At 38.0% G+C, this 21,035-nt stretch overlaps 2 protein-coding genes across 2 annotated transcripts in view; both read left to right on the forward strand.

The window, feature by feature from the left end:
- The window catches only part of RRH (retinal pigment epithelium-derived rhodopsin homolog), an 11,331-nt gene extending 7,276 nt beyond the window's left edge, over positions 1 to 4,055 (forward strand). The window contains exons 4-7 of the mRNA XM_010023184.1: positions 135 to 288; positions 626 to 794; positions 2,863 to 3,041; positions 3,953 to 4,055. Of these exons, the coding sequence (XP_010021486.1) occupies positions 135 to 288; positions 626 to 794; positions 2,863 to 3,041; positions 3,953 to 4,055 (605 nt within the window). The remainder of the gene's footprint in view (positions 1 to 134; positions 289 to 625; positions 795 to 2,862; positions 3,042 to 3,952) is intronic.
- Positions 4,056 to 5,549: 1,494 nt separating this feature from the next.
- On the forward strand, positions 5,550 to 17,730 carry LRIT3 (leucine-rich repeat, immunoglobulin-like and transmembrane domains 3). The gene is made up of 5 exons (XM_010023186.1): positions 5,550 to 5,665; positions 6,869 to 7,347; positions 15,350 to 15,655; positions 16,628 to 17,001; positions 17,095 to 17,730. Exons 1-5 carry the CDS (start codon positions 5,550 to 5,552, stop codon positions 17,728 to 17,730), a joined length of 1,911 nt encoding a protein of 636 aa, XP_010021488.1.
- The last annotated feature ends 3,305 nt before the right edge of the window (positions 17,731 to 21,035 follow it).

Here is a 21,035-nt window from a genome sequence, read left to right on the forward strand (position 1 = left end):
TGGGAGTGTAGGCCTTTGAGAGGATCATTATTCATCTGGTATGTGCTTGCTGGAAACCAATTGTCATTGCAGTTCAATAGTGGAAAAGGAGCAAAAGATGACAATGGTTTGTGACTGTATGTGTTTGACCACAGGAAGAAGAATGACTACCCGTAGCTATGCCACTCTAATCCTTGCTGCTTGGATAAATGCAGTCTTCTGGGCTTCCATGCCTACTGTAGGCTGGGCTAGCTATGCTCCGGATCCAACTGGAGCAACATGCACAGTAAATTGGAGGAAAAATGATGCGTAAGATTCCCCTTCACCCTTTCTTTTAAATTTGCTGTCTCATTGAAGGCTAAGCTTATTTAATTCACCACTCTTTGAGCATAACTTCTTTCTGAAGTATGAAGTGTAATTCATAAAAATCATTTTAAAACAATGGAAAAATATAGGAATTGAGCTGTGCTTGAAAACTGCAAGATTTGTAGGTGCTAATAAGAAAATTAAAGCTAAAGAAAATTTTCCTAATTCTTTAAAAGCTTGTTTTAAAATTTCATAATCAAATCAAAATATCAAATTCTTTAGTAACTTTTACTGAATGGCTATTTGTAAATTACTGTGTTTTGTTTTTCTGTTTTATCAGGTCCTTTGTTTCCTACACAATGAGTGTAATTGCTGTTAATTTTGTTGTACCCTTAACAGTCATGTTTTACTGTTATTACAATGTTTCCCGGACCATGAAACAATATGCCAGCAGTAACTGCCTGGAGAGCATCAATATAGATTGGTCTGACCAAGTAGATGTGACAAAGGTATAGTAAATTAGGGCATGTTTTTTTTAAGCGTGTTCTTTAGGGTTAAATCTTGAGGCCAAAGGAGCATTGCAGCCTTTTAAGTATTTCTGTTTCTTACATTCCCCCTTTTCCTTTTGTACTAAATACTAAGTAAAATTCAGCCTAGGTGAAAACTCTTGGCTTGACTTATAACACTATATTCTTTACTTTTGGCCTAATACTCTTTCCAAATGAATAGCTACTTTGAAGGCTGGGAACAATCTGAATTTTCCTTGCCTCTACCCTTCTGGCATTACATAGAAATGTACCTCAGAGGTATCCATCCTAGGAGGACTTTTACTCTTTGTGTCTGTAGAGTCCTTAGGCTTTCTGCTAGGTACACAGGGGTATCTGGTCTGAAATGGACTGGTCAACTCTGATTTGAACTCATGGCCTAGAAATGAAAGCACATTTCCAAGCTCCTGAAATGTGTGATTCCAATCCCTTGTTCTTTTCAGTCTGTAAAGCTTATCTCTTTCTTATGTAAACAGTAGCGAATGTGAGTTATGGCATAAAATGATATATCCTTCCTGGAAGGTTAACATTCTTTTAATGTATAAAAGTCCTTGAGAAAGCTTGAAGTTCACTAGCTCCTTTGATTTTGTGTAAAGATATGATTTATGGCTGGACATGATAAAAGAAGTGAGAGAGAATTGGACAGACGAGTATGTACCTATGCTTTTGAATTACTTATCAATGCAAACTTAACATTCCTTGGAAAACTTTATCATTATTAAATTCTGAGAAATGGTATTTTTACCTAAAAATAATAATCTGAACATTTTGCTTTTCTGAAGAAATTTCAGAATGCTTAAAGGTGAGGATTCAGCTATAAATGTAAACTCATATTTGTGAAGAAAAAATATTTTTACTGTTTTGCAGTTGAAGACACTGAGTTATACTTTGGAAAAAAAAGATTGAAGCTTTGGAGTTTCTTTTTTGGAATCGGACTTCTAGCTTTGTCAGCAATTAGCATCTTCTAAGCTTTCTACACCAAACTCCTAAATGAAAGGGTTCTTTACATTATTGATAGGTGTTACATTTTTATTTAAATAGGAATCTTCTGTGGAGAGAGTCACTGTTTGTTTATTGGTTGTGCTCTAGAAAAGCTCATACAAAGTAGCTATTTACTTCTTGTTTCTCATTTTGTTCATCACAGAAAGACTGACTAAGGCTATAGGTAAACAACGCTAGGGAATCCTGTACATACAAAGAGCCCTTCAGGCTTTTTTGTTTATTTAGTGATTTGTTTTGTCCTCTTGATTAATTTGACATTTTCATTCCAGTTTCAATTACTGATTCATGTCCCTGAGAAAAACCAGAGAGGTCTGTCCCATTTGGTGCCTTCCATTACCCTCATCTTTTTTTGTTTATTTCTAGCTGTGGTGTGGAGTCTTCTGGGGTATAAGCCCCAGTATGCCCAGACTGTTCTCTCTGACAGGCAGGCAGAGAAGATATAACTGCTCAGATAGCTGCTCAGTATGATGCTTGAACATGGCTAACGTGCTTCATTAAATCAACCAGACACTTCTGAGTTCCACAAGTGTTAGACTGAGCCTTTGTGTAGAAGAACATTTACTTTCTTTAATTTAACTGTACCACAGTTAAACCTTATTAAATAGTTTTATTAACATCCTAATGGAACAGGTTTTGGTTTAGAATTTACTCTCTGTTCATATTTATTATTTGTAATAACGTCCTAAAGTGACCTGTTATGGTGGTCATAACTCATGTGTGAAGTCTTCTCTGGCCATTGAAACTTTTGCTGTACAGATTTAGCATAATCAGTAATGCTGACTGTGAAGGAAGATTGTACATAATGAAGTCACAGCATGCCAAAATACATGAAAGTGTGATGTGATATTTAATCTCCAAAGTGAGATTTCATTGTAACCTGTCAAAATTTGTCAGGTGTGCTTGTTTACCTGTTGCTATTTGGTTCTGCATAGCTCTATTTTCACATAGGTGCATGTGCTTTTGAGGTTAGGTTATGAGGTCTTTATCTTCAGGTAATGCTGGTTATGTGTCTGTTCCTCTTCTTTTACAGATGTCTGTTGTGATGATTGTAATGTTCTTGGTGGCATGGTCTCCATATTCTATTGTGTGTTTATGGTCTTCCTTTGGAGACCCAAAGAAAATTTCTCCTGCAATGGCCATCATAGCTCCTCTATTTGCAAAATCTTCCACATTCTATAATCCCTTCATTTATGTCGTTGCAAACAAAAAGTAAGTGTTCCTAATTTAGTACCACTCTACTTGACAATTTTAGCATATCATCTAACTATAGGAGGATCATCTGAAAAATATGACAAGCTGATTAGCAAAGAGGTCAAAGGGTAAGCTACTGTTGATTTACCAAAAATGACCTTCTGGACAGGAAATCCTAAAAGAAATTGTTTTGATCATCATCAGAGTATACTAAATTAATAAAGATTTTTGCGAACACATCAACACAGCTTTTGTAAGACAGTGTTTTGAAAGTCCCTTTGTGGCTTCTTAAAAGGACTTAGAGATTTTGGGATGCATCAGCAATAGACTGGTTTTTATAATTATGGCCAAAATGTGTGGCGGCTTAGTGACACGGAACTTCTGTAGATTTCTTTGCTTGATTTGGGATGTGTCATATTCTGACTGATTAGGATGGATCGACACTTACTGTTAAAGTAAATAAGCTAAGCCTATTCTTCTGCTTTGAGCAAGCATATCAAATGCTCTAACCAAGCCAGTGTCTCTGACTGAAAACTAGCTTTTGCAAAGAGGCATCCTTCCTTTCTCTACTTCCTAGAAACAGACCCTGTCATCTCTGTCTAGGCGAATTTACCTGATATTGCTGAAAAAATCCATCTCATTTTTTTTCCCCATTCAGTAAATTCATCTTTGTCATGGCTATACACTGTCCTGGGATAAGCAAAAGCTGCCATGACCCCTGTTGTAGAAGGAACTTTACTGAGTTATTCATGTACATGGAAGTGAAAAAGACTCAAGTCCTCTCAGATTCCAAATACACCATTTTTTATTAAGTAACATTTACTGAAGTTAAAAACTGTTGTAATACTTAAGGTCAGCTTACCCAGTGTTTCTTGGTATTTGATTCTCCAGCTAATGATCTTTCTGCTTCCTCTTTCTTGTCTTGGCAGGTTTCGGAGGGCAATCCTGGCAATGGTGCGATGTCAGACAAGACAAGAGATAACTATAAACAACGCCTTGCCCATGAGTGTATCACAAAGTGCACTGACATGATAGAACTCATGTCATTTGCATGCATAAACTAAATGGAAAGGAGTGAAATCTTGGTTAAAGCTAATGAGTCTTTCAGAAGATTAATCTTTTGGAATAATAATCTGCCTCAGACAGCTGTTTCTGTTAATCTCAATAATCTGTTTAGATCAGTTAAGAAGGCAAAAAGACAAAACCCGTTAAGACTTTAGGTTTTGAGAATGAGGTTTATTGGCCCAATATGTCTGTCCCAAGCAAAAAGGGGTAGTGAAGTGCTCACTCTGACTCTTACAGTTTGGACAAGGTGACACAGGGGCAGGGAGAGCCTGAAGCTGCGAGTGCTTAAATTCAGTAACATGATTTTTGCACCTATAATTCCTTTCATGAATTACTTTTCCTTATCTTCCTTTGAAAGTTTTCCAGACTTGAAATATTATGCATTCTCCCTGTGTGAATATATTTCTATACCAGGTATCCATGTTGGTATGCTTTGCAGAGTTCTGCTTCTATGAATATGTTATCAAAATATCTATGCAAACCCAATAGAACCTGTTATCAGCTTTTAGGATTTTTAAGGAGTTTTGGGATATTTTAATGTATTTTTGAAGTTTTTGCTCACACTACCAAATGAATTTCTAGGAAAGACAGCTTTTGTTTTAGTAATAGTATGTTTCTAGTGCTTGTGACTGCATAGCAAATCCTGAAAATGAGAAAAAATGTACCCTCAGTCTTGACATGTGGGATGCATATAAAACCAAGTAAATATTTATAGTCATTTCTCATAATTTCTAAGTCAATCTCCTGGTTACATAGGTCTGTTGTGTAATTTTCAAAAAATACCTTTTGGTGAAGTGATTTATTCAGGATGGAAAAGATGACTGTGTATGTATCTATTTATGAATGCTAGTATATGCACTCTTGATGATACTCAGATTTTTAGAATAAATATCTTCTGTTATTATGTATGCATGAATATGAAGTTTGGCTTTGCAGTGTGTAACTTATTTAAAATACATGTGGGTGGGTTGTTTTGTTTTTTTTTTTTGTAAAAGAAGACAGTTTTTACAGGATTATGTCATGAACTTTGGAATCTAGGCTTCCTATTAACTTATAATTTTTAGTATTAAAGAAAATGCAATACCCTCATGCTGTACTAGATTTCTTTCAGGAACCTTGGAACACTTTATGGACACTAACTAATGCGTTACCTCTTAGAAGGAGCAAAGAGACTTTATTGCATACTAACTCCACAAGCTATATATTAAAATAGCCTTGAAACATGCTGGCTATGATTTGAAACAGAGTGTGTTGTTCTGACAGAATGAAGAATGAACTGGCTTAACTGATCCATTTCAGGATACATTTGAAGGTTAAGCAACCACAGATCTCAGTTAATCTGATGTAATCTGCTGTTACTAAATGGATATCTGCATTCACATTTGTAGCACACTGCACATGAGTGCCTAGGAATGAAGTTTTAATTTTTATTTCCATATCAGTTCTGCTGGGGGGGAAGTCATGTATCTGTTTGTTTGTTTCTACCTCCTAATGAGCTTTTTTGAAGAACTGCATGGGTTTTGTCCTTCACAATGCACTTGTGTTTACCATGGCAGAAGTGATGGCACTGGAGCAAGGTATATATTTTATTATTTGTTATACAAGGCAATTTATAAGAAAAAGGGTTGAGGAAATTGACAATAACATTCTCATACATTGCAAATTAGTTCTAGCATAGTTGAAATAAGGCATGTTTTATACTGGTGTTATACAGCTAGAAGCATTCCTGAATAGGGACAGATGGTGATTATGGCTTTGTGTTTCGCAAATAGCTACTTTAAATCTTCAGTTTTTGTAGAAAGCAATTTCTTTCTGCTCCATGATTTTCCTACTATTGTAATGTCCTTTCTATTTTTAGAAAATAGTTGTCTACCATAAGGTAATTCTGCTTTAAACAAACACAGTAGTTTCTTCTTTTTTTTTAATCTTCAGGAAAATCATATAATTTTTGGTAATGTAGAGGTTAATTTGAAATTTGGTCATCTGGATATTGTTATGTCAGTTTTTGCTATTTGTCATAATACACCCAGTATAAAGCTGTATGAGGAGAAAGTAAAAGGAAGGAAAAATGGGGACAACATTTAAGACAGTCTTCTTGAGAGGAGGGAAATCTTAAAGCTGATGAGTGCAAACAATGTATCCCACAGAAATGGAAATGTACTGATTCTTGGAAATGCTGAGAAATCCCATTTCAGTAAAATCAATGGGAGCAGAAAGTTTTTAGCACCTCTAGAAAGCAGGTCATTTCTATGCAGGCAACAGAAAGAAGGCTAGAAAGCTGTCCCTTAGAGAAATATGCTAACATTTTCAATTCTCAGTTTGTTCTGAAAGGTAAATATAGACAAATACTTTGAATCTTCATCATGCAGAAAAATTAGAAATTAGTAGTCTGATTTTCTGAGTTTTAGTAACACAGATGGCATGCAGTTCCCATTCGAGATACATGCATGATTTATTCCTTATGCAATGGCTTCTGGTTTTCAGTTGTCAATAGAATAGAGGACAGAGGACAGTGTTTATATGCTTTATAATACAGCAAATTAAACTTCACCTGAAAGTGTTTTGTATTCTTTTTCTCTTTAGAAACTCCATCTTTGCCTTATTGATTTTTTAAATGCAGAGGACTGTTCTTGATCTGACATACTCTATTCTTCTAGTAGAGCTGCAGGAAGTAACACTATTTGCATTTAAATCTAAAGTACAAATTTCTGATAAAGAAATATCAATGTCTCTCTCATTTTTAAATTTTTTTTTCTTTTTTTCTTTTTTCCTGGTGTTAGGTCTGTACTCTGTAATGATCCTGACATGTATGAGATCCCCGTAAATGTTCCTGTGGATACTGTAAAACTTCGTATAGAGAAAACTGTCATACGAAGGATTCCGACTGAAGCCTTTTACTACCTAGTAGATCTCAAATACCTGTGGGTAACTTACAACTGTGTAGCAAACATTGATATCAGCAGCTTCTATAACTTGAAACAATTGCATGAGTTACGGCTGGATGGTAATCTGCTCTCAGGCTTCCCTTGGGAATCACTGGCAGAGATGCCTAACCTACGGACTCTTGATTTACACAATAATAAAATAACCAGCATTCCCGCTGATGCTGGCCGGTACCTGAAAAACCTCACCTACCTGGACATATCCAGCAACAAGCTAACCACTTTGCCATCAGACTTGATGGACATTTGGCCTCCCTTCTCAGAAGCTGTCCTGTCTAAGAGCACAGGCAGTCTAGCGACCCAGAGAGTCATTTTGGGTATGTTAAACAGCTGTCTCTTTCCCCATTAAAATGTGTCTAAATGTTAAATTGGAAGTGAGAGCAGGTAGGGGACCAGCCTGGGATTCAGGAGAGTGGGTTTTATCCAGGTCAGTCCTCTGGTTTCCTCAGTGATTTATTTATTTATTTATTTATTGTTGGTGATGGAAAACTATAAAATGAAGATAGTGATCTTGATGAATGTTGTTATCTCAAGGTTATAAAACTGAAGTAAAATATATGAGGTTCTGGTCTACCAGAATACAGGCCATATGGAGTGTTCAGTATCCATAGAAATGAAGAACTTCCAAAAATTGTGTTTTGGATGACATTTCCCTCATCATCCTTCATTGACATCATATGTATCTTCAACGGCTCACAAGCCAAGCAAGTAGCTAGAGTTGATGCTCATATGAAGCATATCCTGAGACACAGTGCTTCAAACAGTGTTGGTAGTTCAAAATGGGGTGGCTCTGCTGTCCCCATGACTCCTGTTGACCTTGCATTGCTTTAAAGCTGACTGATTATCCTGAATTTTTTCCTGATTTACATGTTGAATATGAGAGAATAGGAATCTGATCCCTACAACTTCACAGTACTTTTTATAGTATTTAAGGTACTTTTATAGTATTTGAGGTATGTATTTAAGAATAGTTTGGCCAGACTCTGATGTTTTTCATAATTTTATTCCATCTCTCCAGTATACCATCACATCAGTTCTGTTTTTGACTTAGTACTTCATCTTATGCTTTCTCTCTACTTCCTAGTCTTGCAGGTAACCCTGTTCTCTTCTGCAGTCTCAGAACACGGTTGGAACAGCTCTATCACTAGTGTTCTCTTCTGTCACTGTTTATGTATAAGTGAAATTTTGATGTTTCTGTAGTGTAGTGGTGGAAAGGAGGAAAACCGCCTGTCTCTTTCTACTGTGGCAGTTCTATACCCACTGGTAAAGATCTGCCCTGCATTGTATTGCCCAGTATTTCCAGTTTCTTAATCTAATCCCCCACTATTCAGTGTTCACTTTTTCAGCTGCTTTGTTTCACAACAGAAACTGCAATTTAGAACTCTCATTCAGGGGAGATTGTAGATAAGTAGCTTCACAGATGCAAGTAGGCTGAATGAGTTTCAGGCATGCATGGTAAGTATAGGTTTGCAGCATTAACAGGATCTTCATCTCTTCAGGACTAAAAGAAAAAGCTGTAGAAGTATGTCCAACTCAGTAACCTTTTCCCTGCCCCCATACTGAAGGCTACAAGAGACAGTAAGGTAGGAGCTGACTATGCTAGATCTAATTCTCCTGATGATCTCATGTGGGAGACCCTTCCTTGTCTTACAAAGCCCTCACTACATAAAAAACAAAATAACCAACCAAACAAGAAACCCAACATGCCAAAAAGCTCCAAACCCACGCACGCTCTTTTCTCTTCCCCGTGACAACCATCTGCAAGCTTTGTTGGTGCGGGTACCTTGCCAGCCTCCTCTAGACCTGGAAAACCCTCTCATGCCAACATTGAGTCCTCTAGAGACTTGAAATGTGACATTTGGATCATTTTCATTTATGAACTACAACTGGGTTTGAGCACAGATCTTCAGAGGGGAACACACACTGGGTTCAAACAGTGCCTTGCTTCCCATTTTTTAATGTTACATGCTGAGGTAGGCTCTGTGCAGTCACTACAGATTTGGATCTGAGAATGTAAAATACCAGTTAATACTTTCATCGTGTTGTGTTAGGTAAATATACCTTAGGTAAGCTATGAATTATTAGCTGAATTTTCTTTCATTGACGTCATATAGCCTTCTGATGAGTACATTCCAGTGAAGACAGTCCGTACTTGCTGTATAGGAAACTATGGTGAATAAGAAAACATCCCCTTGCTCTGGAGATTAGAAAGTGCAATGCTTTTTATGTCATGGGTTATTTTGACAAGCTGAATTAGTCTCCACTGAGTGTTAGTTTTGTTATATTACTAGAGCTTGCAAAATTGTAGTTAACACCACTCCCACTCACTGCCAGGAGCTCATCTTTAGATTGCTGTTGATGGACTGTTACAAAACAGTTGTTTTTCAGGAATGAACGGCTGATAGAAACTATTGGGCTAGAAAGATGACCTAGGAGTTGAGATGTCTCTGTAATGCTCCAACCATAGGAGATGTCAGCTTAGAACAGGAGCAAGATGTGTTCTTCTGACACCTCTTCTGTCTCTACTGGGATTGCTGGAGCCTGAGGGAGAAGAAATGTAACTCACAGATATTCTCCTCCTCCTCTGAAGGAGAGATAAGAATCACAAAGGTATGTAATCAGGTAGGATTTCAAAAAGGCCATCCTGTAGCCTGCTGGGATGCAGAACCAGATGAACTGAACCATACTGGATAAATCAGTGTTGTTCTTAAAGCCCATGGCCTGACCTTTCTAGAGCTTCTCTGATAACCTCCTCCAGTGCTTATCTATGAGGACAGTGAGAAAGTTTCTCTTAATATCTAACCTCAATCTCCCTTACTGCAAACTAATCTGATTACCTCTTGTCCTACATAAGATGAACATACAGAAAAACTAATGACCATCTCTTACAGTAGTAACCTTTCATATGTTTTCCTTCCCCATTTGCTGCCTTAACTAATCACGCCATTTGTTTTTTGTTTTGTGTTTTTTGTTGTTGGTTTTGTTTGTTGGGTTCCGCCCTTTCCCCCTCTTTTTACCATAGATACTGGTTGCTTTTGGACTCCTTTGGTTTTTGAAAAAAAAAGTTTCTTTAAAATGTAATGCCCACAGTTGCAGACTTTGATGCTCAAGAGTGTGCTGTGTGCGCCAGCTGTTGTTCTCTGTAGGTGCATTCAGTCTGACCCATGTACCTGCATGGAATGGTAACTACAACCAGAGCTCTGCTAGAAGCTGGAGCCCAGAGTAAATAAATGCTGGTTTTGTCCAGTCAGGAAGACAGCAGTTCAATTCTACTTAGTGTAAGTAATTACTACTGGAGCTGGCTTCTCTCCTAGTTCTGGCAAAACAAGAACCCACTCATATGTTTGTGCATACATATTTTCTAACACCAGGAGGCAATTTTGTCTTCATTATCTTGACTGAGCATCAAGGAGGTTGCATGTAAGAGAAAGTTCATGTTTCCCATGTTTACTTCAGGGATTCTTTGGGGAGCCATGGACTACTTCTGCCCAGGGGACTGGCATGCTAACATCTCTTTATTCCAGTTCATAGTTTTTGTCCTTACAGGTTTGGGGTTTTTTTATTACCTCCCACTGTATGATATTCCTCTGTGTCACACTATCTTAAATGAAAGATGATCAGGGAATGATTCCTGGTCCTATGGCCAAATGGCTCACCCTGGCTCTCATCCACACAATCTAGGGCCAGCTCTCTTTTAAGCTGGCTGACTGTTCCATGCTTTGTAAGATTCAGCCCTTGGTTTTCTGGGGGCCCTAAGGGATGCTGAAGTGACCCTAAAATGTAACTATGGGGGTGGAGATGTTTTTTCTTCAGTTCAAGCTGCCAGAAGTAATTGAGAATTGCATCACAACCCATACAACTGTGCTTTTGTCATATAAAATAGCAAGGGTATGTTGTATGCCTGACAGTCGTGCAGGATGGTTTGGAGGGACAAAGCCTGATGCACTTACATCAGGGGCAAGAATGGGATAGAGAGATCTGTCTTTGGTGTGGTCTCATCTATAAACATTTCAGGGAGCAATCCCTGGAGTGCAAGTGCCCCAGGAGCCATGACTGGCTTTGTCTTGGAGAGTGACTTTTTGAACAATTCAAAACAAAGCCGTGGAGTGAGCTGACAATTAAGCAGTGGAAATGATTGAATGACCAGTGTGTGAGTTCATCTAGCCCTCTTTTTGTTACCTCTGGAGCTATAACCTAATACTTTGATCCAAATCACAGCTAAGTTTGAGCATTGGCTGCTGTACAGAGCAAAATTTCTGGCGTGAATGATGGCAGTGGCATTTTCCATATGGAAAATTGCACCTAGTGAGTAGCTGAGAGGAACAGAGGAATCCAGTATATGATAGAGTGGCAGTTAGATGAGATCTTGCCTCTGTTATATGTAGAGGTGCCAAAAATTTGAATGCTGCAGGTCCATCAGGCTCCCAGCTGTTACACTGGGCCATTGGGTAGAAGCTTCTTTTCCTGAAACTACACTCTAGCAATTACTGTGTGGAGGAAACACTGGGCACAATGTGAGAAGTGGGCTTTACTGTTTTAGAACCGTGGATCGAAAATCTTGTAGCTTCAGCTGGAAGAGAGCCCTGTGTAGGTTGCCCCAAGCAGTGGTGAGTATCTCCTCCATCAGCCCAGAACTTGAATATTTCACACTGCCATTTTACAGCAACTGAAAAGCAGTATATTATACAAGTTAAGGCCTGAGACTGGTTACTGATTTACAAAGGAAATTTCACTCACAGCTATTTCGAAGGTTAAAGTCCATATTAACACAACATGGGGAAACCCTCCTTACTGAGAAGACTGCAAAAAAGTACATGCAGAGACTCCTGTGTACATATATTTGGCATTGTACACACAAACATACATACAAAATTGTGTGAGAGTAAATTTAAAATGTGCTGAATCTAGAACGTAGGAAGGCTTTTAGAGCAATTTATAATCCCTATTGAATGTTAAAATACACTACATTGGTTATACTGCAATGCATAAGTATTTATCTATGTTTGTTGTGCCTTGGTTAGTACGTCTTAGGTCAACAAGCTGCCTTAATATTTCTAGAAAAGAGTCCAGGGTTTCTAAAGGCTTGCTGTTCCAACAGATATACATGCCATTGGAGACTTAGCTTTATTTTTTCTTGTTAGGAAATTATTTTCCAGAGGGGTTTCCGTCTTATTCCTTTTTTAAACCTCCCCATTTTTAATGGTTTCTCTTCCCCCCCCCCTTTTTTTTTTTAATAATTTCCTTTATTCATTAATGTGTTTGTTGTCACTTGTATCATCTTTTAAACATAAGCCGTTATAGCTCAGAATGCCCTTTGTAGTTTGGAAACTAGGTTTACATTTCCATTTATGTTCTCTGCAATAGCTAACTGAGGTATAATCAAATGCAGTGTTTTTTCCTTGCTTCCAACTCAGTAGTGCTTTCATCCTTCCATTTTGGAAGTTCACATGACTTGATGACTTACAATGGCTGTGCAAGTTTACTAAAGATAATGTGGATACTGCTAGATATTGGCAAGACAGAGATAAATAGAAGGAATGGGCAGTGGAAGCAAGGAAGGAACTCCTTTAGCTGTATATATTATATTTATTTTTATGAGTCCTGTTTATTTAGCCAGTTCCACTGGGAAGCATAATGGATGGGGGAGATGAGGTGACTAACTGAAGTAACTTTCTTTGCACTAAAGTGTGAAAGTACAGTCTTCTGTGACTACAGCTTCCTTCTGAAATTGAAACCAGGCCTTTGGAATGATCTGAAGTGGTCAAACCTGTGTCCCAGACTGAACTAAACAGACACCCAGTCTCAGTACTGTGCATCTTTGCTTTACTGTTGCTTCTATTTTGTAATTTTTTAACACTTATCGTAAGAATTTTGGGTCTTCTTTAGGTCATTGGGAGAATATGAAAGCCATGTATTTATATACATTAGGAAAAATTTCTTCACTTAAAGGGTTGTTAGGCACTGGAACAGGCTGCCCAGGGAAGTGGTTGAGTTGCTCTCCCTGGAGGTATTTGAAAGTCGTGTAGTTGTGGCACTTAGGGACATGGTTTAGTGGTGATCTTGACAGTGTTAGGGTTATGGCTGGACTGAATCTTAAAGGTCTTTTCCATCCTAAATGGATGGAAAGGCCTTTGAGTGCTGATAGTGGTATTAGAAACAATAATAAAACCCATCCTTTCTTGCAGTAAAGCTTGTAGGATGAAGAAACATTGCAGAAGAAATATTTTCAGTAGCCTTTAATGTAAGAGAGAATCTGCTGCCTGGTATGTGGGAAGGGAGCCCTTACTGATGCTGCAAATCTATCCTGATGAATGCTGTGGACCCAGAGCTCCTGCCCTGCTGCCTGCTTGTAGCACAGCTGCTCTGTGCTTCTGTCCTCTAGGTAGCACAGAGGCTATGCTGGTAGTTCACTTGCATTTTAGCAGCATTTTGTTATGGAGTAACTCTGGCGGTTGAGGGCTTGTTTCAAGGGGATCCTGTCTTCCCTCTTATACCTTAGGGGAATTTAATTTTCAAATGCTCATATAGTCTCTTTCTTAATACAGTGAGAAAAATTGACACCTTATAAGCAAGTGAGAATACAGAAAACAACCCAACCCAGGAATATTGTCTCTAACTACAAACTAAAGCTTCCCTAATTTGAAAGATGAGCACAGTTATATACATGTGTTTAATTGGCAGAATTTTTATGACCACAGGCAGCTGATGCCTAGACATATGGAAAACTTTTGGATGGTATCTCTTTTGCTCACGAAAAATTAATATTTTGGAAGGTTTTTTTTGTTTCTTGTTTTTCTTTTTCTCCTTTTTTTTTTTTTGAAGACAAATAGTTGCTGATACAGTTTCCTTGATTTCCCCTTCTCTGTTCCAGCAGGCAGTAAGTAGCAAATAACAGATGCAAAATCCCTTCTGTCTGCAAAGGGTGAAATTGGATTGTGATGTCAAAGTTATGGAATCTCTTCAGGTCAAGTCTTGTTTTAAAGAGCAGGGATTAATTGGGGTTTACCACAGTTTTAACCAATCACTGACACTGTGCTTAAAATAACCTAATCTTGATCAGGTGATAAAAGAAAGCAGTAGTTATTCTTTGCTCTACATATTTCATCCAAGAAGAAAAGCAGAATTTTTTTCATTACCTGTTTTTATGATTCCTAAAAATACCCACTGAACAATATTAGCAGGTGTTTCAGTTCTATTTTTCTTTTAATATTGGTTTAATTAATATGACTAGTCTGTTACACTTCTCAGTAATTTCAGTAGTAATGAGTTCTTGGATATCGTCTCTTATTTCAGTCTGTAAGTTCTTCTTATTATTAATACTTGGGAAAAAAAAGAAAAAGAAAAAGGTATGCCCAAATGTATAAGTCAAAGAAGAAAATATTTGAACTCCTGAGTGATACACTATGTTGTGTTTTACCTGGTGAAGCTGCTGTTGCTTTGTGAAGGTCAACATAGTGGAGTAATCAATAACAGCTGAGGATTTAAAATTATATGCCTCAGAAATGGCTACTCTTTCACCGTAGTAAGTTCACCAAGACAGAGAAGCTTCTCAATCAAAGACTTTTGAATCAAGAAACAAATCTTATAGCCTCTAACAGAAGAGATAGTATTCTCACATGCCATCATAAAAATACTGTAGTCATCAGCTTTATCAGGGTCATTCTCATTTTCTACTCTTCTGCTATTCTTTTTGAATGGATTTCAGAGGTTGTCCTAAATTGAAGTTTGATTTCTAAGAATATTGGTACAATTCAGAGCCACATAAGAATTTTATTGGCCTAAAGGTTTTTCTCCTTAGCCTTTTTTTTTTTTTTCAAGGGCTAGAGATGGTGAAAAGCTATAGCCCCTTAAACCATCATCTTCTCTGCAAGCATTGAAAAAAGGGTCTGAGAAGATCAAACTGTAAAAGCCCAAAGAAGGACTAAGAGCAGAGTGATGAAATGTAATAGCCCTGAGAAGCTATCTTTCCAGAAGGTACAGGCAGGTGAAAACATATCAGGCTTAAGACATCTTTTCAAAGTGTTTTTCCCAGATAAATATCAAAGCTAAGTAAAGGTAGTGCCTGTATCTTACTATACTCCTGTAAACTTCTGTGAAGAAAAAGTTTAGCTTAATAAACATTCAAACTCTTTCTCACCTCTGCAAAAGCTCCCCCACCAATCAGCCGAACAAAAAAAACAAATTGAAACTCAGAATAGGTCCATGGTTCTCCTTGCTTGTACTTGGTGGTAGTCATGCCTCATACTGTAATCACAAGACTCATATATTGCCTAACAGCATTATTTTTTCTTTCTTTCCCCTCTTCCCTCCCTGCTTCAGGTTTGCAGGACAACCCATGGTTTTGTGATTGTCGCATTTCAAAGCTAATTGAATTTTCCAAAATTGTGGACAACTCAGTTGTACTTCTTGATCCATTGGTTTCATGTAGTGGACCTGAGAGCCTAGCAGGAATCTTGTTCCAGAGAGCTGAGTTAGAGCAGTGTCTTAAACCATCTGTGATGACGTCGGCGACAAAAATCACTTCCCCACTGGGAAGCAACGTTCTGCTACGCTGCGATGCAACTGGGTACCCAACACCGCAGCTTACCTGGACTAGGTCAGACAATATACCAGTGAACTATACAGGTATAATTGCTCTTTTATAGGACATGGGAAAGCCTGAAATTGTGGGTTGCTTGTGCTTTGAAATCATTATAATGAGTAACAATGGACCAGATATTGCACCAAGCTGGCAATTGTATCTGTCAACAGCTGTTAGGAAATTCTTTGTTGAGGTTTGGTCTGAGCAGGTCCAACAAGACTGTTCTGATTCTGGATGTGGTCTGTAATAAGAACAATGTTCATGGAGAGGGGAAATGGGTGAAGCAGGAAAAGGGTAAAGGAAAAGGGAGATTGGGACAGGTGAGCATGCTGCAGCATCTCGGTGTCTTTCTTGTAATGAGGGGCCCAAAACTGAGCACATTAGTCTCACCAGTGCTGAGTAAACGGTGAAAATATTTTCTATGTTATTTGCCAGTGTTTGCTGTTTATTTGCTACACGTGTTTTGAATACTGAAGAGGCTGTGATTGTTTGATATAATTCTAGCTACAGTGATAGATATTTATGCTGTAACTTAAATATAAAAAAGTGTTTATAGCTAATGTTAAGTAGTTCACAGTTATCTTAAATCACAAGTCTGAAGAGAGCAATAGTCCGAAGTACTGAAATATCTTACGACAAAGGTAATTTCCAAAAATGTTTTAAATGGCTAGTGGGCTCAGTGTCACTTCAAGTCAGTGAGACTTGTATTTCCTAGTCACAGAGCAGCTTTAAGACATTTGATTTCTCTTCATGTGGTTTTGTTTTACTCAGTGAAACTGCAAATTATATTCTAAAAATCCTCCACATATTCAATTCCATTTTGACTGAAACTGAGAACTTTTCTGCAATAATATAATATGGCAGGGACTTCCATAGTTTGTGTGTGGAGCTTGTTTTTTTTAAAGTTTAATACATGTGATTCCTCCTGGCAGAAATAAGGGAAGAAGTAGACTAATAATGTTTACTTTCTCTTTACCAGCCTTTTATAATGTTTTACTGTTTGCATTTTCCTCTAGTAATTCAAGAAACACCTGGAGAGGGTGTCAGATGGTCCATAATGAGCTTGACAGGGATTTCATACAGGGATGCAGGAGAATACAGATGTAAAGCCAAGAACTTAGCAGGAAGGGCAGAAGCTGCTGTCACTGTCACAGTGGTTGGTGTAGTTACTACAACTGTGTCACCACAGAAGTATGGAAGGAAGCAAGAGGCACAGAGACAGAATACCACTCAGGATGAATCCAACCAGGAACCTGAGAGGACAACCACGCCTCTTCCCATCACACCAACTACCACAGCGCTGGTTAACACTGAAATATCAACAAGCATCAGGTTTACTGTCAAGAAGCAATCCAGGCCCATGTCTGATGGAAAGAAAAATTCAAAGGCAGTGACAAACGGAGTCAAAAAGCAGACTGGGGACACAAGCAGGAAAGGTGAGGAGACAAAGCAGACTGGGGAGATAAGCAAGAAAGGTGGGGAGACTTCATTGAATGCAGCAAGTATGGCTGAGCAAAATGTCACTGTAAAGAACCTAAGAGTGATCACTGAAACTGATGAAAGAGTGACCTTAACTTGGAAAACTGTCAATGCCACAAGCAGCTCTGCAGTGACTGTGTTATACTCAAAGTATGGTGAGAAAGATATGTTGCCTCTGAGCACTGATTCTAGCAAAAACAAAGTCACAATTGATGGTTTGCAGCCCAGTACTCAATATATGGCATGTGTCTCACCCAAAGGAGTGCCACCTACAAAAGAGCAGTGCATTATTTTCTCCACTGATGGGTTAAGTGATGAAAGCAGCTCTCAGTTTTCAATTCTGATATTGGCCAGCAGTGCAGCATGTGTGGTTGTCTTACCTTTGATATTTTTCTTAATCTACAAAGTTTTAAGACTTCACATAAAGCCAAAAACAGTGAAGGAAGCTGACCTTGCAAGAGAGTCCTATGTGAAATTTGAAACACTGTCTCTGAAACCTCGAACAGTGTGTGCAGGAGAGCAGCTCTGGGCGCGAAGGTACACAGATGAGTCGGAAAGGCTTCTCCTCTGTTCTAGGTCAAGCATGGATTCTCAAATGACCTTCAAAAGTGAGGGCTCTAGGTCTGAGTATCTGTGTTGAACATGGGTGAGGGTGGAGGAGATGGAATGTAAAATAGGTAAAATTAATGCAAAATGATGGTACTGCATCTGGAAGCAGGTTGGTGCTAGGTGGTGGTGAGAATATATTATGTGATGTAACGCAGTCTACTGGATGGGTAGGGTGGTGGGTAGGAAGGAGAATAGAAGAAAAATGTTGCCTGATTATTTTCTTTTTTTGTGTTTGTGACTTCGCGTGTAAAGGAATGATGTTCTTCAAAAGATAAATACAGTATGAAAAGGTTGCCTGGTTGAAGATCGTCTATTTTTTGTCTTCATTAAAACACCATTCTGTTTTCTCTTCTCTTGTTTTACTGTATGACGTGCTAGTTGCCTGTATCAAACATTAATCACAACCTTCATAAAAACAAGGAGCTTCTTTAGTATTCTGAGGCTCAGGCAAGATATCATTATGAGTAACTCTGTGAGCCATACTAAATATTCATAATGTTAATTTACATCAAATGATCTTATTGCAAAATCACAGCCTTAGAATTTACTTGGATGCATGTGTGTATATACCTCATTTTCAGAAATCTCTCTACAGAAAATCACTAATCACTAGTGTAGGATTAAATTTTGCCTGCTGGAATGCTAGAAAGCTTATCTTGTAAGGCATAGCTTGGCAAGAGAAAAACATTTTGTCAAAAAACCTCTGACATAAACTCATGATAGAAAATGAACATGCTGAAAAATCTCCATCTGCATGATGGTGCTCAACAGTCAGGAATAATAGACTGAGTATTTGAGACCATAGTTGCTGTAGTAAGGAAGCAGGTGAGATGTTCAAAAGTGCAAAACTAGCTTACATGCGTATGCTTTTACAATTAACCTTGGTGTTCCTTTCTGTGTTACCCGTGTGTGTGGTTAAAAGGTAGTCTTTCTTTTTCTCTGAATAATTTTAATTGCAGCAAAAATGTTTTCCGATTTCTGAGCGGAATATTTTTAATTTGGCAGTTTTTTGTTGGAATTAGGGACTTTTTTGGGAAAGCGGATTCTTCTTGTGTCAAAACCAAGGTTCATCTGACAAGCAGGTTATGTAAACTAAAGTTTTAGTGGGATCTGAAGTGTTACAATATTTGCCTTCTCTTTTCCATACAGATATTGTAGCCAGTAGCCAGTAGCTGCTGCTGAAGGTGTTTCCAATTAAAACCACCATGTTTGTCCTTAGTGAGAGCAATTGTTTTAACATTTATTTTTTAATTCCTGGGGAATATTTGATTTCAGGTTTCAAAGCTCTGCAAGAAACTTGAATCCAGATTTCCGAAGTGCTATCACCTGACTCACAGATGGTACATCAATATATACGTCTGAGGTGGTGCAAAAATGATTTGTGAGAGCTCACTTGCAAATATGAATAAAACATTTTGGTTTGACTAATTCTTGTGGGGAATTAGCATGTCCTAACATCAGGAGTTACTCTCTATGACCACATGTGCTACCAGTATATCAAAGATGAAATGTATGATAAAGGGCATGTTCTTTCAAGAAACATGAGATACATTTTTTTTCCACAGTTCTTGAGTTAAAAAGAGTTATATAACACAGATATACATCTGTATTCCATGTCAAAACAGCAAATTTATTGGGCAATTTTGACAGGAATTTGGTACGAAGGCCAAATCACACAATAAAGATATGTGCCCTGCATCACCCAGGATTGGTTTCATTAAAAAGCTGAAGAACTACTTTTGGTAAGAGATGTAAATTTTTATACTGTAACTTGTTAATATTAGTGATAGAATCATTATGAGATAGATTTTGTCACCTGTAGTCCATTTGTGTAATATCTTCTGAAACTCAATATTGAATCAATGATCACTATGAATAGTGATGGCTATAATCTATGCTTGCCTGGTAGCGGAGGTTGGAGAGGATTTAACCAATGTTTATGCATCGCCTTTCATATATTTTGCACTTTGTTAGCTCAATTCATCCTGTATTTCACAAAAAAATTAGACTTCTTTTTATACACTACCTACAGTAAGTGAGTCAAAACTGGGCTGTTAATGAAATAACTGAGTAATGTGAGCTGAATTGCAAATAGACTTCATTTTTACTTAAAGCTTTAGTGGGCCTCAGCACTTGTCATAGTTAACCACAATCCTGGCTTCAATGTGCACTTACTAAGCCAAACTCTAGGCATCTGTGCATCTATTTTAGTCCTTGTCAGTGCTCACAGTGGACTTTTTATTCTTTGCACTGTCATCAGATTCTGATATTTAGGTGGGAGATGAAGAGAGAAAACTCCTGTGTGTGTACCATAAAAATGTCTCTAGTAACAAAATCATTCAGAGTTGAGCTATATCTAAGAAGCTAAACTAAGGATGTTTAAAACTCACTACCTTTTCAAAGAAGGAATTAAAATAGAAGTTGTTTCAATGTGAAAATAAAGGATTGTTTTTATACGTGACAGCGTGTCTGCCTGACCCTTTCATATTTATAGCTTTAGACAATGTGGTGAGTGTAGCTGCGGGGCTAGAGGAAATCTGAGAAGAAATGAGAGAAAATGCAAAAAGAAGGCTGAGAAACAATGAAAGGGAAATATCCTAGAGAATGGTGGGACTGTGTTCGACAAAGTCTTTTGCTTGTAATTCTGCTATGTACATGGCAAAGGTGCTGGAGTGTCTGCACACAGTTAGCTATAAAAGATTGAATGAAGCTGCTGCCAGCTTTGATATGCCCAGTTTCAACAAGGTGGGGGCAGCTATAGAACTGGAGTGTGAAACAAAGGCACTAGGGGAATTTGAAGAATGTACTTGAAGCTGGTCTTGAAGCCTGCCTGTGTCACAGTGAAAGCTGTGAGAGCTTTTTGAAGAACACTGCCTATGAACTGAAAAGGGGAGGAGAGTGAGTAGTTTATGCATTTATTGCAAAAAAGAGGGATATGCAGCAGTAGCAATTCTGGCTAGGGTGTGAAACCTAGACATGGTATATATACTACAGTAGTCCCCTGTGTTCTATGATTTTCTTGTAAAACAACCAATTTGTTAGACGTTTGGCTGGGAGCAGACCACCTTGCATTTCCTTCATGAGCACAGATGAGATTTCAAAATGAGCCTTTTTTTAATTACCTAACTGAGTGTAGTTTGGAAACATGCTGCCCAGGATGCCTTCTCTCATAGAATTCATTGCATTGCTCTAGGTGTTACTGTCAGCCACAACAGCTCCAGGCTAGCACTATCCTTTATTGAAAATGAGACATTTTCAATAGAATAGGTGCTTTCTTTCTACTTTTTAGATCACTGAAAAAATTATCTTCTGAATTTCAGAAGACTAAAATTCACA

This window comes from Nestor notabilis, unplaced genomic scaffold (genome assembly GCF_000696875.1).
Source record: "Nestor notabilis isolate BGI_N333 unplaced genomic scaffold, ASM69687v1 scaffold12841, whole genome shotgun sequence".
Taxonomy (NCBI): Eukaryota; Metazoa; Chordata; class Aves; order Psittaciformes; family Psittacidae; genus Nestor; species Nestor notabilis.